The sequence below is a fragment of the Sylvia atricapilla genome, chromosome 7, assembly GCF_009819655.1.
Source record: "Sylvia atricapilla isolate bSylAtr1 chromosome 7, bSylAtr1.pri, whole genome shotgun sequence".
Lineage (NCBI taxonomy): Eukaryota > Metazoa > Chordata > Aves > Passeriformes > Sylviidae > Sylvia > Sylvia atricapilla.
The window spans coordinates 19,505,858-19,521,283 of record NC_089146.1 but is presented as its reverse complement, the minus strand read 5'-3'; the positions used below and the strand labels follow the sequence as shown (position 1 = coordinate 19,521,283).

At 37.5% G+C, this 15,426-nt stretch overlaps 1 protein-coding gene across 1 annotated transcript in view; it reads right to left on the bottom strand.

The window, feature by feature from the left end:
* Positions 1-15,426, bottom strand: part of STK39 (serine/threonine kinase 39) — an 83,528-nt gene that overhangs the window by 42,563 nt on the left and 25,539 nt on the right. Inside the window, exons 5-10 of the mRNA XM_066322864.1 lie at positions 14,065-14,120; positions 11,838-11,947; positions 11,638-11,739; positions 11,312-11,445; positions 8,026-8,074; positions 7,854-7,919 (exon numbers count right to left, since the gene is read on the bottom strand). Of these exons, the coding sequence (XP_066178961.1) occupies positions 7,854-7,919; positions 8,026-8,074; positions 11,312-11,445; positions 11,638-11,739; positions 11,838-11,947; positions 14,065-14,120 (517 nt within the window). The remainder of the gene's footprint in view (positions 1-7,853; positions 7,920-8,025; positions 8,075-11,311; positions 11,446-11,637; positions 11,740-11,837; positions 11,948-14,064; positions 14,121-15,426) is intronic.

The window sequence follows — 15,426 nt, the reverse complement described above, 5'->3', positions numbered from 1 at the left end:
ATATTTATGGTACTGGTTCGTTTTTATAAGCCAAATGGTATCACGGTTACATGATGACAAGTGTGACACGCAAGGGCATGGCCATCAGTCGAGAAGACTGCCACAGAATCTTACCTTACCTACACTCCCAATTTAGAAATGGAATGCAGTGCAGCTATCAGTGCGAGGTAAACAAAGCCATTATCAGCTGAAGAGAGACAGGGTGAGGGAACACATTCCTGCACTTCTAGAAAAATGATGAGAAAAATACCAGTGAATCAGTGCACCAAGTCCTCATCCACTCTAGGAGGTTCCTTGTCCAACATCCTCCCCCTTTCCACTCTTCACCAATTCTTCTACTGCTGGGATAATGCTGCTTAGAGACAGCCAAATGCAGTGGCTCAAAGTAAGACACTACTTTGTTACCAAAACATCTTCTTTACAAGTACAGGTATTCCCTGAACTCCTAATTCTACTTTCCTTAAACATGAGGTTTTACCTAAACACTGCAACATACTTATCTCTGCTTTCAGCCTGAGCCCAAAATTGGAATCTGATTTTCCTTTGAGAAATTGCAGTTTTGCTGAAATTCCAGTCACATGGGAAACGTGCAGATTTAGTAACTCAGTATGATTTTTGGTTTTCAGACATTATTTCTCCATTTATTAGTTCCACTACGTAAACTTCATTAGTGAATGTTATTAGCTGCAAATAATTCTTTCACTCACATTTTAACAATAGTCCTTTCAGGCATGAACGTGTACCTGTGCTCAGGACGATGTTTTCAATTAATTGTGCAGAGGAGACACATTGCTCCACAAAAGCGTCATTTTGCCTCAAACACAAGGAATCCCAAATGGCTTTCAGGCATGACCTGATTAACACATGCAGAATGAGGCTCTTTTCTACCCTCTTTCTTTTCCCTGCCTGCTTCCCATCACCCTTCCAATCAAATTAAGGTGCGAAGGCCAAGGGCACCTGGCAAGAGTCAAAGAAAGCAAATCAAAGACAGCAAATTGGTGAAGTAACTTAGTACTCTGAAAGATCATGAAGACAGATCCAGATCTTTAGAAGTTTCTTTCCTGGCTGCTCAGATGAATGCACATCATGATGGTGAATCACCACTAGAAGACTTTCCACTAGAGGGATCACTAGATCGACCTTGATAACCATAATTTTCAATTCTACCATGCTTTTCTATCATCCAAGCTGTTTACTTTCTTAAAATAACTAGAGGTGAAAAGAAAGAAAACAAATACAGCCTCATTTAGAGCTTTCATTATTCAGTAGTAGAAAACTCATTATAAGGTGGGTTTCACTGTCAGCATTAGAGACACAGTAAAGAATATTCAGGAAAACAGTCTATTACTGTAGAATTCAAAGAAGAAATTACTTTGACTTTCACTTACTTTCAAACTCAGAGACTTGAAAGTACCATTTCAAGGTGAAATTCTAATTTCTACCTTTTCCTATTTTCTCCAAGGTTTCCAATTGCTTATGTACATAAGAGAAATTACTGTAATACACATTCTGCATTCCACACAGATTCCACAGAGACCTGAATTTATTCAAGGTCTCTCTCAAATATTAAGGTGATCAAATTAAAACTTGAGTGTAGTTCTCAAAAAAAGTCACAAATTAACATGAAAATAATTAACAGAGATCTGCAATTTTTATAAAATCCAATTTTCTAAAACCCCCAGTGTTTCTGTTTTAGTCAGATATGAAGAAGCAGCATGCATTCAACCAGCCTACAGCGTTTAAAATCCCAGAGCCAGAGCGAGACTCCCAGCCTGTGACTGCAGACACAGCTCAGGCAGGATGGATCCTGCTGCCTGCACAGCACTGGATGTGGCTGCCCTCTGCTGCCAGTAAATCCCACACAGCCCTGCTGGGATGTGCACCCCTGACACTCCTTTCTCTTTGCTTACTGTCTGACTTTACCTTCAGCTGCAGATGCACTGCTGGAGTAACTTTCTCGTGGAGCTGTTTTTCAGAGATAAACAGAAACAAACTAATACTGTTCCAGCCCTTCTTTCTGCTCTGCTGGCCTTAATCTACTTGTTCTGGTTAAAACCTTGAAGTTTTCAGCTCCAGACATAATGTTAAGTCCTTGAGACAAGAGCATTTTTCAGCTAAATTAAATCCTCTATGGTATCACTGGGTAACACCATCTCAAGGATGTCCTGTTTCACCTGTACTTCTCTTGCAGCTCTCCCCAGGAATTTCCAAGAATTTCATCAGTATCAAGCACAAGTAAAAGGAATGTCAAAACAAACGACATGCAATTTTTTTGGTATTGCACTTGTAAAAGTGGACTTACAGGGTCTAACCAGGAAAACTTTACACTTTCTTCAGATTCTTGAGCCTGGGATCTTTTGTTTTTTAATTTCCACTATAACTATAAGGGCTAAATATTAATTTCTTCATATAAAAGCAAAACTTCTCACATAGCTATTCTATCAGTCTTAAGCATATGGTAAGAGGTGGGAATGCTCCTCCTGAGCCACTTGGCTTTTAGACAATCCTCTTTGTAATTCATCTGCCTGCATGACTTTCCTGACAAACTTCCCAAAAATACACAAAATCACAAGTAACACACAGTTCCATATCCTCCCAAAACTCCTTGCTACCTTTATAAACAATGACAGGCAGAAGGCAGTCTTTTCCAGACAGGAAACCCCATGACACTAAGGTGACCCAAGCTAGCCAGCTGTTGCTGCCAGCATTGACACAATATTGATTTGGCCTATAAACTGGGAAAATTACCAAATAAAAACTAATTCCATTGAGACATTTTCATTTAGGGAGCCGTTCCAAATCCAAGAGAAGCAATCTGGTATTGGATGTCATGTGAGTGAAATGTTTGAAGTTGGATTTCTCAGAAGGTAAACAGGTAAAACCAACACCTTTCTGCACAGTTTCAGTGACAGAAAACCAAATCCTTACAAAACAGGGCAATAAAATAGGATTATCTTCTGCTTATTTACAAGGCTTACTCCCTGATCAAAGACTACTACTAGCACCATACACACTCGGACTTCCTTTATCCTGTCTTGATTCCTTAATCACGACAGCACTTTTAAGAAAATCCTCCTCTAGTTCTGCAAGTTTCAACAGCTTTGATAAATGCCAAATACTTAAAGTGACTGGTCTAATCAGAAAAGTTTTCATTACACACCAACCCCCTGGCAGTCCATGTTCAAAACATTTTTGAAGAAGTCAACAGGTAACGAACGCAACCTTAGCTAAGGAGCAGATCACTGCAGTTACACAAGAGTCAGGGACTCACTGCAAAAATGAATCCTGAGGTGGAACCATGAGGCCCATGGACTGGGACACACCTTCCAATAGGGAACAGAGATACTTTTCAACAACTTAGATGAATCAGGTACAAGCTTTTAAGCTCTGCCATAAGTAATCCAAGTTATTTTAGATATGCATATGGCTATTTGAAGTACAAAGGCACTCAACTAAGCCATGGTTTGTTTCAAAGCTCACTTATTCTGTAACAATTAGATCCATTTGAGAAGGCACAAAATCCTACCTCACAAACAACCACACAGATGGTAAAAGCATCCTATGAAAGAAAAGATAGACAAACTCATATGCTGCATGAAGTTTCTTGCATCTAATGGCACAGCTACATGGTGGCAAAAAGACTAAGCAGTCTTCTTCCTTCATATGAAATGTTAAAACAAAGCTGGTGCAACTGCATTTGTCTGCCCCTTAAAACACTCTCCAATTCTACTACCCACTAATGCAGGCACTGCTTTCTCATTATTTGAATTGCTGTCAAATATACATTTTTGAAAAAGGTGGTTTTTATTAAATTCCACTTCCAACAACTTCTTGAAAATAAAAAAAATTACCTGACATAGCGTGAGTGGCAATTCCTCTTTTTTTTTTTTTTTTTTTTTTTTTTAACCATATAAACACAGTTCCACTCTTTATTTTTTTAAATTTATAGCGGTGTTCTAGCAATTAATCCTCTGCCATGGAGGGCTCTCCCTCACACAAAGCCTTGCCAAACACATATTTATAGTTCAGCTACTGTCTTCCAGAAAAAGTGTTCCAGTATAGCACATGTCAAGTCACTGTATATGTCATTATTATGTAAATAAGCTCTTCTTGAACTGTAAAGAAAAGTTAATACACAATTATACAAACAATCCGAGCTCAGGTTCATGTTGCTCCCTGCTTTTCAACTCAGCTGGAGTTCAGCTGTTCTAACATACATCACTGGTGAGATATATCCATCAGATTAAATCCATTACTGAAGCAAGGAAGGGCTGCACATGTATGTCTTGCTGAGGTGCAATCATGCTGTCATAGCTGTCCAGGAAATCTGAGATATAATGATATTTTTGTTATTAAATGCAGGGGATTGATGATATCTTATCTAATGAAACATGACCATTACTTTAAAATAGCTGTACTGAGCAGGTAGAATTCCAATCCATCCATAAAGGCCTTTTTAGCAAAGTATAATAAAAACTGGTATCGCTCACACTAATCATCTCTTCATGCTGTCACAGGTTTTTCCCACTAACATGCAACTCTCAGCTCTAAAAAAAGCTTCTATTAAGATCACAATGCAATACCACCATTCCAAAAATAGAATTCAAGCCCAATTATTGCTCAGATGTTTTTTTACTAGCAGCACTTCAGACAGCAGTAAAATGAAATGCAGATACATGTTTTTCCCTGTTCACTTTGTAGAAGTGGCAGTCATGCAGGAGATTTTAAAAATTTAAAAAATAGGATTATAAAACCATAAAATTGACCCAGGCCCTTTGGGCATACAGAGTACTTACAGTAACAATTAATTTTTTAGTGTGACAAGATTTGAAAACTGACTGTGGAACTCTAAAAGCTGTTTCAAATTTCAAATTGCTCTATTCCAGTATAGCAATCCTAATCAAAAATGAAACAAAGTGTTCAGTTCAAAATGAAAACTAACTCAGCATGTGTTAATAAATAGTATATGTAAACTCCTGGTGGGCTGTTTTATGCCAGCACTGCACACAGCCCTCATTCAAGCAGGACAGGGCAGGCTGCTCTACCATCACATCATCCAGCCAGGCAGAGGCACGAGGTGTCAGGCCTCCTACATTTATATCACTGACAAAAGTGTGGCTCCAGAGTATGTCCCTGGTTACCACACTGAGCTTGGACCATTCCTCACAGCCTTTCTCCAGCTCTTCTTGATACCAGCAGTGCTCTACAGATGAGCAGTCCCATCAGTGAAACCCAGAACTGCCAGTAAGAAGTTGCATGGGGTAACACTCATTCCCGTGGATCAGTACCAATATATATCTAACCAGGTCCTGCAGAGGAAGAGGCAGGACATGGTCCTCCTGAGTATGTGGTTCAGCATTGTCCTTAATTACTAGGCTAGGGCAAGGAAGAAAGACAGGATTTAAAATTTAGCAGAATTAAAAGCAAATGAAACAGTGGAACGGGGGAACATATGCACAAACACGTAGCTTACAACTCTAATGTTAAACAGTATTTTAAACACACAGGGAAGACATTGCTCAATTATCAAATTGGGATTTAAAGCAGGATATGTCTCTACAGCACTAGATGTTTTCCTCACACACACAAGACCTGCGTACCTGCTTTCAGGATTTCACAAACAGTCCCGAACTCATATTTAGAAAAAAACAGATACCAAGTATAACCTATAAAGGCAGAAGCAAAATATGGGAACACTATGTCAAGAGAGAAGAATTTAAAGTTAAAGCTAAACTGAGGCTGGAGTTCTGGGAAACAAGGCAAAGCAATTATACATGTGGTAAATGGAAGAAAAATTAGATTACCACAGGGCAGATCCGACATCTGTACTAGCAGTGGTGCTACAGATCATTAGTCATAGGCATTTTACACCAAGCGCCACAGAAGATAATTTAAGCAGTGATGACACCAGCTCCTTCCTATCTATTGCCCTAGTGATATTAGCTTTTCAATTACAGGGGCTACTTCTTCTCAGAGCAACCTCTTAGACATTTTACATGTTAATGTTTAAGTAACCAAACTCGACTTACACAAGCTTTTTAAACAAAACCCCAGTTTTATTATTAAAGTACATTTATATTTTATGGTGTCTTAAAACAGCACCTACATGCACAGTTCTAACAAGTGAATTAAACTTTAAATCCCCAATGAATTTTAATATTGTGTTCTTTTAAAATATAAATAATTTAGCATTTTCAGTAGCTAAAACTCAAATATTTTTCCATTTGTGATGTAATTAAAGACGTATTCATTTCTCTGCACCACTGTATAGCTTTAATTTCTTAAGATTTATACCTCTTTCAAATTAGAAAGAATTTTCAAAAAGGTAATTCAAAAAATTATTTCTGGTGGTGTAAGGGAGGCTATTCCGCATTCCTTCTGCAACTCCAAGTTCTATGTTATCTAAAGAAACATAAAGTCTACCTGCACGCATGAGTGACCAGGCAGCGCCTAGAGCTGACCGGGGATCCAGCTGGGGGAGTCTGTCACACGCTGTCCGGAGCCCGGCTGGTACCAGCACAGGTCTGAATGCCTCCTGCGCGGAAAGCGAAAACCCGGGGCCGGGTCTGCTGCGCTGGATCGTGCTTTATTCGGGCATTGCTGCCACCACACGGCCAAACCCTGAACTCCTCCTCTCCCCTCGCGAACCGGCTCAGCACAGCATCCTGCCACAAACCCTCCTCAGCAGCCCTTCCTACTCCGGCCTCCCAGAGCCCACCGTCAACGAGGTCCCAAAGTTATTTCCATATGAAGAAGATTCGAAGGAACTTGAACACTCAGATCTTGCTGACTGTCTCTTCCAAGTGTGAGCCACCAGCTGTCAGAATAGTTCAGTGCAGAACTGAATAGAATTACACCAAACCAATACTCCCAAAGACAACAGAAAATTGCACAAGTGCCGGTCAGGGTAGCTGCAGCTGAACTGATGTGCCAACAAAGGCTGAAACAGCCCCTTTTCTGAAATGCCCTCCTCAAAATATGCCCCCAGCAAGCCTGCTTTTAGAAGGCTGGACTCAGCACACTCCTGTGTCACCTGCAGAAGCCCAGCAGCCTCTGAGGTGGCACCTCTGAAGACACAGTGAATTAAGTCACAACAGAAAGGGAAAAGGGAGTTCAATAATTTTTCACACCCAACAAACAGGAGTCTATTTCTTAGCTCTTATGAACATTCATTCCTGTTTCTTAGCTCTTATGAACAGCAGTTTGCTGCATATTTAAAGATTTTACAATACTTACCTGTTAGGAGTTACTATTTTTTTTTTTCCTGCTGCACATGACTTGGTAAGTTCATTTATGCAAGTGCCAAAGGCACCACAGAAATACCAGCATGTGCCACAGCCGTGGGTTTAACTCTGTCACCCGTGGAATAAGGCTCCACTGGTCTGAAAAACTCAGCAGCACTCTCGCAGAGTTTCAACCTGACTTTTTGGGAATAATATTTGAAATAATCCAAAGAACCAGGCAGTTGTCAATAAATACCATTTAAAGTATCTTCATCCTTTCCCTAGGTGATTAATGAAGATATGAATTGTGCATTTGATGAACATATATGTTTGCAGGTCACCTTTTTCCCCACAACTACTTCACCTGTAGCTTTCCAAGAGGAAGTGAGAAAAAGTCTTATCAAGTATGACAAACATGATGTATCATTTTGACAAGGCAAGAAAGGAAGTAAAATGCCTTAGGGCTTCCTAGAGAAAGCATGGCTGCAAAAAACATTCATTCAACACTCACTATCTTTGAAGGACTACATTAAAAGTATGGCTCAGTCATTCAACTAAAAATGTAAAGCAACTGTGGAGTCCCTGCTTTATACTCCACACCAGTAAAGAAAAGTAGGTGAATACACTCACCTTTTTTGCCCTTTGTGCTATATTAGGTGTTCTAGTGAGAAGCTTTTCAATCAGGTATTCTCTATTCTGCAAAACCAACATTTGTTAAGTTAAAAATAAATACAAGGAAAGAAGAAATTTCACATAGATTTTAAGGCAGAGCAAAATTTACTCATAGGGTTAAACGTTTTACCTTGGCTTTCTGGAAAAATTTGCATTTTAAAAGTTCTGCTGCTGTGGGCCTGAAAGATCAATAATAAATTAGAACAGAAAACAAAGACCCCTCTCAGTGAATACAGTACAAGACGTTAGTTAAATGGTACGTCTCTAATACTTTTGAATTAGTACTGTATGAATGGGGAATGAATGATAAAAGCTACTGAATTAATTCACACAAACTCACTTACCACACATGAAAAAAAATTAAGCCTCTCTATTGCAAAAATACCAAAAAAGAGAGAAAAAAAAATCAGTCTCTTAAGCTGTGAATTTTACCCGTTTTTTATTCAACACAAATGCATTTAACCTTTAAAAAACCAAAAAAAAAGACTAAAAAAGAAAGGCAGGTATTGCTTTCTTCCCCAAATGCCTCTACAAATACAACTAAAACTTTGATCCACAGCAATAAAAGCATAATTACATTTTCCATACAGCAGCATCAGTACCTCCTATTGGTATTCTTTTACCTCTTTGATGTCAGCAGATATTCTCAAGAAACTAAACTGACACTATTAACATGATGCAGAAACCAAAGAGAGCCATCAGGATCATCTTCCAAACAGACAAATACAAATCAAAACAAGAGTTGTAAGGTACAAAGTGACACACTTCATTTTCACTTGCAGCTTTGTTTAAGTCTGTTGCAGCATTTCCAAGAGATAACCACAATCTCACAGCAGTGATTCCAACAGCAGGCTTTGTCCCCCTAGTGTCAGGGACCCAAAAAGCTACTTATCCAGCCAAAGCCACTAGCACCACACTGGTACTGAGGCAGACTCTGGAGAGAAAGCAAAGCATCTCTTGGGATGAGACACAATCCTCCATCATTTCCATCTGGAGCCCACACCACCATCCAGGACTAATTTTGACACAGCTAAATTGAGGGAAGTCAAAATCTTCAAGACTCATAATTTCTAAATAAACAGAAGCAACTCTTGCTCTAGTTTGCCATTTGAATTCCAGCAAGAGACTGAATATAGAACAAACCAGGTAAAACAGCGAGAAGGTTTCTATTTGGAAAATCTCACCCTCAAAAAAACCCCAAAAATCTGACCTAGTTTATTTCTTTGAGGACAGATCTGTAAACTAAGTGAGCTAAAGAGGAGTAGTAAATAGTCTGTATGTATGTATCAGTTCACACCTGCAAGAAATAATGAAACAATTCTTGACATTAACAAAAAGAATTCCATTTAGATACAGGCAGTAGGCTCCATGGAGCATGTCTTTTTCTTCACTCCCAAAGCACCAAGCTCTACAATAAAGGAGTTCTGATTAGGGGCCCTGTGGAGACCACCAGACTCAGTAGTACTCCATACATATATCTTGGATGAGCAAAAAGGGAAAACTATTTAAAAGAAAAATCAGCTTCTGTGCCAAAATTTTAAAGTTCTCAAAGTACAGTACCATCACATCTCATTACAGGACTATACACATTTAAAAGCAATATTTTAGTAAAATTTTATCTAAACAAGTGTTCTCTATTCCTCTACCATTAATTATGCCAGACACTTCTGAGCTGCTCTGGGCATGCTTTCTGGCCCTGTCTTTCCACACAAGCTGTGGCAATGAGTTGCAGCTGAGGATTGTGAGCAGCATCCTTGGCACTGGGGAGAAATACCCACAGAGATCCCCGAAATAAGAACATCATAGTCTGAGACAACAGCAGTGCAATGTCAGTCCTAGAATTTGCCACAAAGAGCAAGGGTTTCTCCCACAACTGACATGACAGCTACTTGAGGGATCTCTGTGCAAAATTACACCCTGGATTGTAAGAAATATGGAAAATAGTGATGACCTCCCAGTATAAAAATAATTGCTCTATATCTGTTTCTATTTGAACATCTATTTGCTGGTCTAATTGTTCCATTCAAGGCAATCCTGAGTATGAAGGTATTGCATGTGTTTTAATAAATGTATAAATCTAAATAAGTACCTTAAACACCAATGTTTCAACACGGATGCCTTTACCACACATCAGGTAACTCAGCATTATGTATCCAAGGAGACAAGGAAAACTCATTTTATTTAGTACTCATTACTTCATACCACTGTACTGTTGCCCTGAAAATTGTTAGATATTGGAAACTAAAAGAAGCTTGATTATCAAGAGCTTGATTATCCATTACTATTATTATTATTATTATTATCTGTAAGCAGCCAAACTGCAGCACTAAGCTTAAAGCATCTGAACTTGCTACTAAGACCAAAAAGGGTAACAGGTTCAAGAACCTGACAGCAGTACAGAAATGATCTTTGAGTGAAACAAAATTTTTGAAGTATTTCAAGAATGAAGATGTGGCCACAGTATTTTTTCTTAATTATACTTGTTCTCTAGTATTCCTGGTGTCAACTTTTCAATTTGACGCCTAACAATCATATCCTGGACTTAGGCTAACATTACAGCAGGAAGTACACACCATAACTGACACACACAATCAGGATTGCTCTCTCAGAACAACCTTTCCTCAAAAATAGTAGCTCTGAAACTCTAGAAAACAGTGATATACTAAATACGTTAGGAAATAGTGCTAATTAGAATGTGCTTCCTACAATTCTTCAGCAAAAAAAGCCTGCAAAAATGGGTCTCTATATTCATAAAAATGAATAAATAAACTAATCATTCAGGGAACTTGGGACCTCAACAGTGGTTTTGGAATAGATATTTAATACTTTCATCACCTTGGCAATTTAAAAAAACATAGCAATAAGGAACAAACAGCAAAGACCATGGCATGCAATTCCCTACATAAACATGAGGAAAATTCAACAAACTTGGAGCCCCTAACTTTACATTAAAAAAAATAAATACATCTCAGTAAGTAATTTTCTCTGGAAATATCCCAGTTAAAAACAAATGAGAAAAATCCACACAAAATTATTTCTTTTTGATTTCTTTTAAAGGCCAAGAGAATGACATATTTGGTTACCAACTATTCTGCTGCTCAATCTGAGCAATCTTGTTCAACTTGTGCACAGTATCAAGATTTATATCTTGCTTCAGATAAGAAATTAAGATGTAGAGCAAGGACTTTTGTTTAATCAGTGTTTAATTCAATACTGTGTTTAAGTATAAATGCATTAGGTAAACAATCAGGAAAAATAAAGTTAAGGACAGTAAAGAGGCAATTTCTTCTCCCCAGATGAAGGTGACTGAAGGCTGCTATTTACAAAGTTCAAACCATACACTTAAAGATTATGTAACTTAAAGTAGTGGACATATTTTCAAAAATAATCCAATTTACATGGCAATAGTGACCTACCTTTTGGAAGGATCTTTTTGAAGGCATAATGAGATTAGTTTTCTAAAGGATTTGCCATACTTTTTCATCATCTCCTTGTCCTCTACACCTGTCTCTAAAGTGGGAGGGTCATTTTGAAGCGTTAGCATTAACACCTAAAATAAACCCAAAAATGAGGTGTCGTCAGCAAAACCAATTTGAAATGTAGAAAGTAAAAGAGAAAAAATACTCTACAGAATACATCTATTTAGATACCCTGAGTTGCTATTAAAAATGAAGTAGTACTAACTATCTAGCAGCATTAATAATACAGCTAACAGCATTAACAATTACAAAGTGATTGTTACTTTCATAGGAGGGTATTTGTGATAAGGTGCTGCTCCTGTTGCTAACTCAATGGCTGTTATCCCAAAACTCCACATATCGGCCTTGAAGTCATAACCTCGCACCTGAAACAGAACCAGAAGGAAAAACCAAGGTGGTAATGTCTCAAGTTCCAAAATTAAAAGACAAAACACTTTAAATTTTTGATTAGCATTAGAAATACCTGCTCCATTACTTCAGGGGCCATCCAACAGGGAGTACCAACAAATGTTTTCCTTACTTTGTTACGAGTAACATCACCTCCAGTTGCTAAAAATGCACTAACACCAAAATCTGGGAAAGAAAAGAAAAGTTGAAATCTGTTAAACTACCAATAACAAAGCAAAAGTTTCACATTTCAGAAATAAAGTCAGTTCCCAAAGGCATGTTTATAGAAACTCTCCATTGCAGAGGTGACCTTCTCTCCACAACATATTGTTCATGAAATGCTATGGAATAGAAATTATAGCTTTATCAGGGAAATCCACACTAAAACATCCTCAAGGTTAACCTCTCAATATGTGTTTTCCTGAATAAAGTTGCAAAGGACTCCAGTAGATTCGTCACTTAAGGTATTCAAATATGCACTTTGTGCCAAGGTTTGCATCTGTTATTGTTCAAAGATGAGGAGCTTCTTCTGCATAGCAACTAAATATGAATGTGATTTGAACAAGAGAGAACACTATATGTCATTTCAATTTTTATGGGAATTCAACAAACCAAAAACAATCAGAAAAGTTATCACTAATATGTACTTAATAGTAGACCAGGACATGAATAGCTTTTTCCAAATTCTTAAATAGAAGAAGAAGAAAAGAAGGCAGGCTCAGTATTTTGTTAACCCGTAACTATATGAGTGACAGCTGTATGAGAGAGGTAGGCATGTAAGTGGAAGAAAGAGCAGGTTTCCACTGGATGCGGAAATACTGTCATTTTTGAATGCAGATATATGAAGAGTATTTTCAGCTGTACTATTTACAATCCAGTTATACTGAAACAGAGTAGTTCACTACAGACTTCAATTTATTCCCTCTTGCTTTCCTATTGTTACCTGATTTTCAGGTTGAAAAGAAAACACCTCCAGTAATTACACAAAAATGTCGTTTTGTCATTATTTGACACTGGCATATTAAACCCCTTAAAATACATGTTTACACAGTATTTTGAAAGCATCATTTATATAAAAATTACAACTTCTGTCTATAGCCATTTTTATAACCAAGGGTTCCCAGTGCTCAGTCACCCACTATAGACCATGGAAGGACTGGCAGTGTGTTGGAACCCTAGAGGCTGAGCCATAAGTGACATACAGCTCTGTTTGTGTAGTTTGAATACTATTGTGTGAGCTCACAAAGTAAAAACATTAGTTTAAATTTTTAATATATAGTGATGTGTGTAAGCCAAAATAGAAAATTCAAAGCGCTGTCTGAGTTCTTCTTCAACTTTTTCCGTCTTCTTCACAGATTTAAGTAGCTTTCTCTAATTAAGTAAAAAAACCCTACATTGCAAACCTCAAATAGTCACTATTGTGTCAAAAACATAAATAATAAAGGTGTCACTTTGGTATTAGGTAATTATCTCTTAAATAGCCTTAGTACAAGTTAAATGCTCTCCATTTTGCCCCTTTTCTCTAGCTAGCACGTTCATGTTGTAAATACTGTAAATAAACAAAATATCATAAACAACCAAGACCAAACTCAATTCTATGTTTCCTGTGTCTTTCATCCTAACCTCAGCCAAAATAAAACAAGCAAAACTGTAACAGCTGTGTGCTGGGGGAAGGGGCAGGTATCACTGCCTGCTCCCACTGTTTTCCTGATAATCTGATACCAGCCTGAGAGATGGGATATGAGCCTTGTTCTGATGAGACCAAATAATTTAATTCTTACAGACTAAGAGCACATCAATGCTCTCAGAAGACCTTTAAGATGCTAAACTGCATCCAACAGACACCACTGCCAGACAAATGGCAGATATGCCAAAAATAATTCTCAGTGAAATATATCTCATGCATTCCAGTGAGTAGTAAACTTAAAGTCCTTATGAAGGACCATACACAAATATTGTTGGATCCCCAAGAACTATTGCAATTACTTGCAGATAAAAATGAAATTAACAGTTTCTACCATTTGCAAGCTGTTTAAGGTGCATGGGTGAATCAAATGGAAACATTAAGAGGACATTAGAAAGCTTCCTTATATATTTGACAGGACACAGAGAAATACTGAATAATTTCTGAGTCAAGTATCATTAATCATGAATCCCGAAATCTGAAACTGGGCAACTTGTGGGTACCCAAAAGAAATATTTAAAAGCCAACAGAAAAACTTTTCCCCTTGATATAGTTGTCCTTGATCCACCAGCAATTACCTTTTTATTTTATTTAGCCATTACTCTACCACCACCATTACCTGCTATTTGTACAGAGCCATCCTCACCCAGAAGAATGTTGCCAGCTTTCAAATCTCTAGAACATACAAACAGGGGTTAGCATGAAAGCACATACTGCATATTTTATGCAAACATAAATATTGCATGCTGAATAGTTTCACAAGATAGCATTTTCAAATTTAAGCCAGAAAAAAGAAAGCTGATGTGCAAAATGTAACTGAACAACATTAAAACAGAATGCAGACCTCAGACTCTAACAAATTTTCACGTTTAAAATGACCAGAATTCAGCTCTAGCACAAATAAGCAGAATTCAGGGATAGCTTTTAAGAAGATAAATATTTAGGTTCAAAGCCTGATTTACCACCTTTTTAAAATATAGTCGCACAAACTGAAAGTTTTCAGAGCTGTAAACCAAGAATTCTCCTCTTCCATCTCTTCAGAGAAGAGACACATCTTCAAAAGAGGTAAATGTACTGTACATTTCTATTCAATTAAGCTATTAAAGCTCAGGAACAGCAGACATATTTTGCTATAGGGTACAGTGGTAAAAAGTTACTTGACATTGAACATGTTCAAAACTTGGCATGTGCTTAAGAGTTAACAATATCCATTTAACACACAATTTACCTGTAATGTTCAGAAGAATACTTTGTGGTTGTTTTGGTTTGGATTTTTTTTAATAGAAACATGCACCTCATTCTTAATTCACAGTTTAAAACTGTCATACAGAATCTATCATAACAATTACAACTTGAGAAAATTACCCTTTCCAAGTTTTATTGAATTTATATTACCACTGAAAGGTAACATAACCTGTTTCCTCATATATATGTGTATATAAATGAAAGCATATTAAAAAGAACACATTGAAACAACAGAACGAGACCCCTGAATAATTTTGAAAACATCTCCTTCTAAAAAATGACGCCTGACACTCCCTGAACTATACCACGGCATTCACCTATAATGTACATGGGAAATTGAAGGCACAGTGTTTCAACTTCAACAAGACTTCTGCAGAGTTTAGAGAAGGAGAAACCTCAGATATATCATATAGATCTCTCTTTTTATCTTAAGGTACTTTAAGAATAGACAAGGGGAATTCAGAAATCCAACTACAAAGGGTCCTGTTATCCTTAAAAGTTCATGAATGTGCCCTTCACAACAATATCAGCTTAACAGAATACTGTGAATTAAGGTCTAAGGCAGATCTTTGGCATTCCAGACCAGAAGTCAAGATAACTATTCTTTATTTCTCTATTTATCTCAATTTTCTCTCTGCAAAAGGAAGAAATAGCTCTGGATTTACATCAGTGACAATTCATTTATAAGATGAGGCATATGACGTAGACATAAAGAACAATTACTGTCCACATCAGT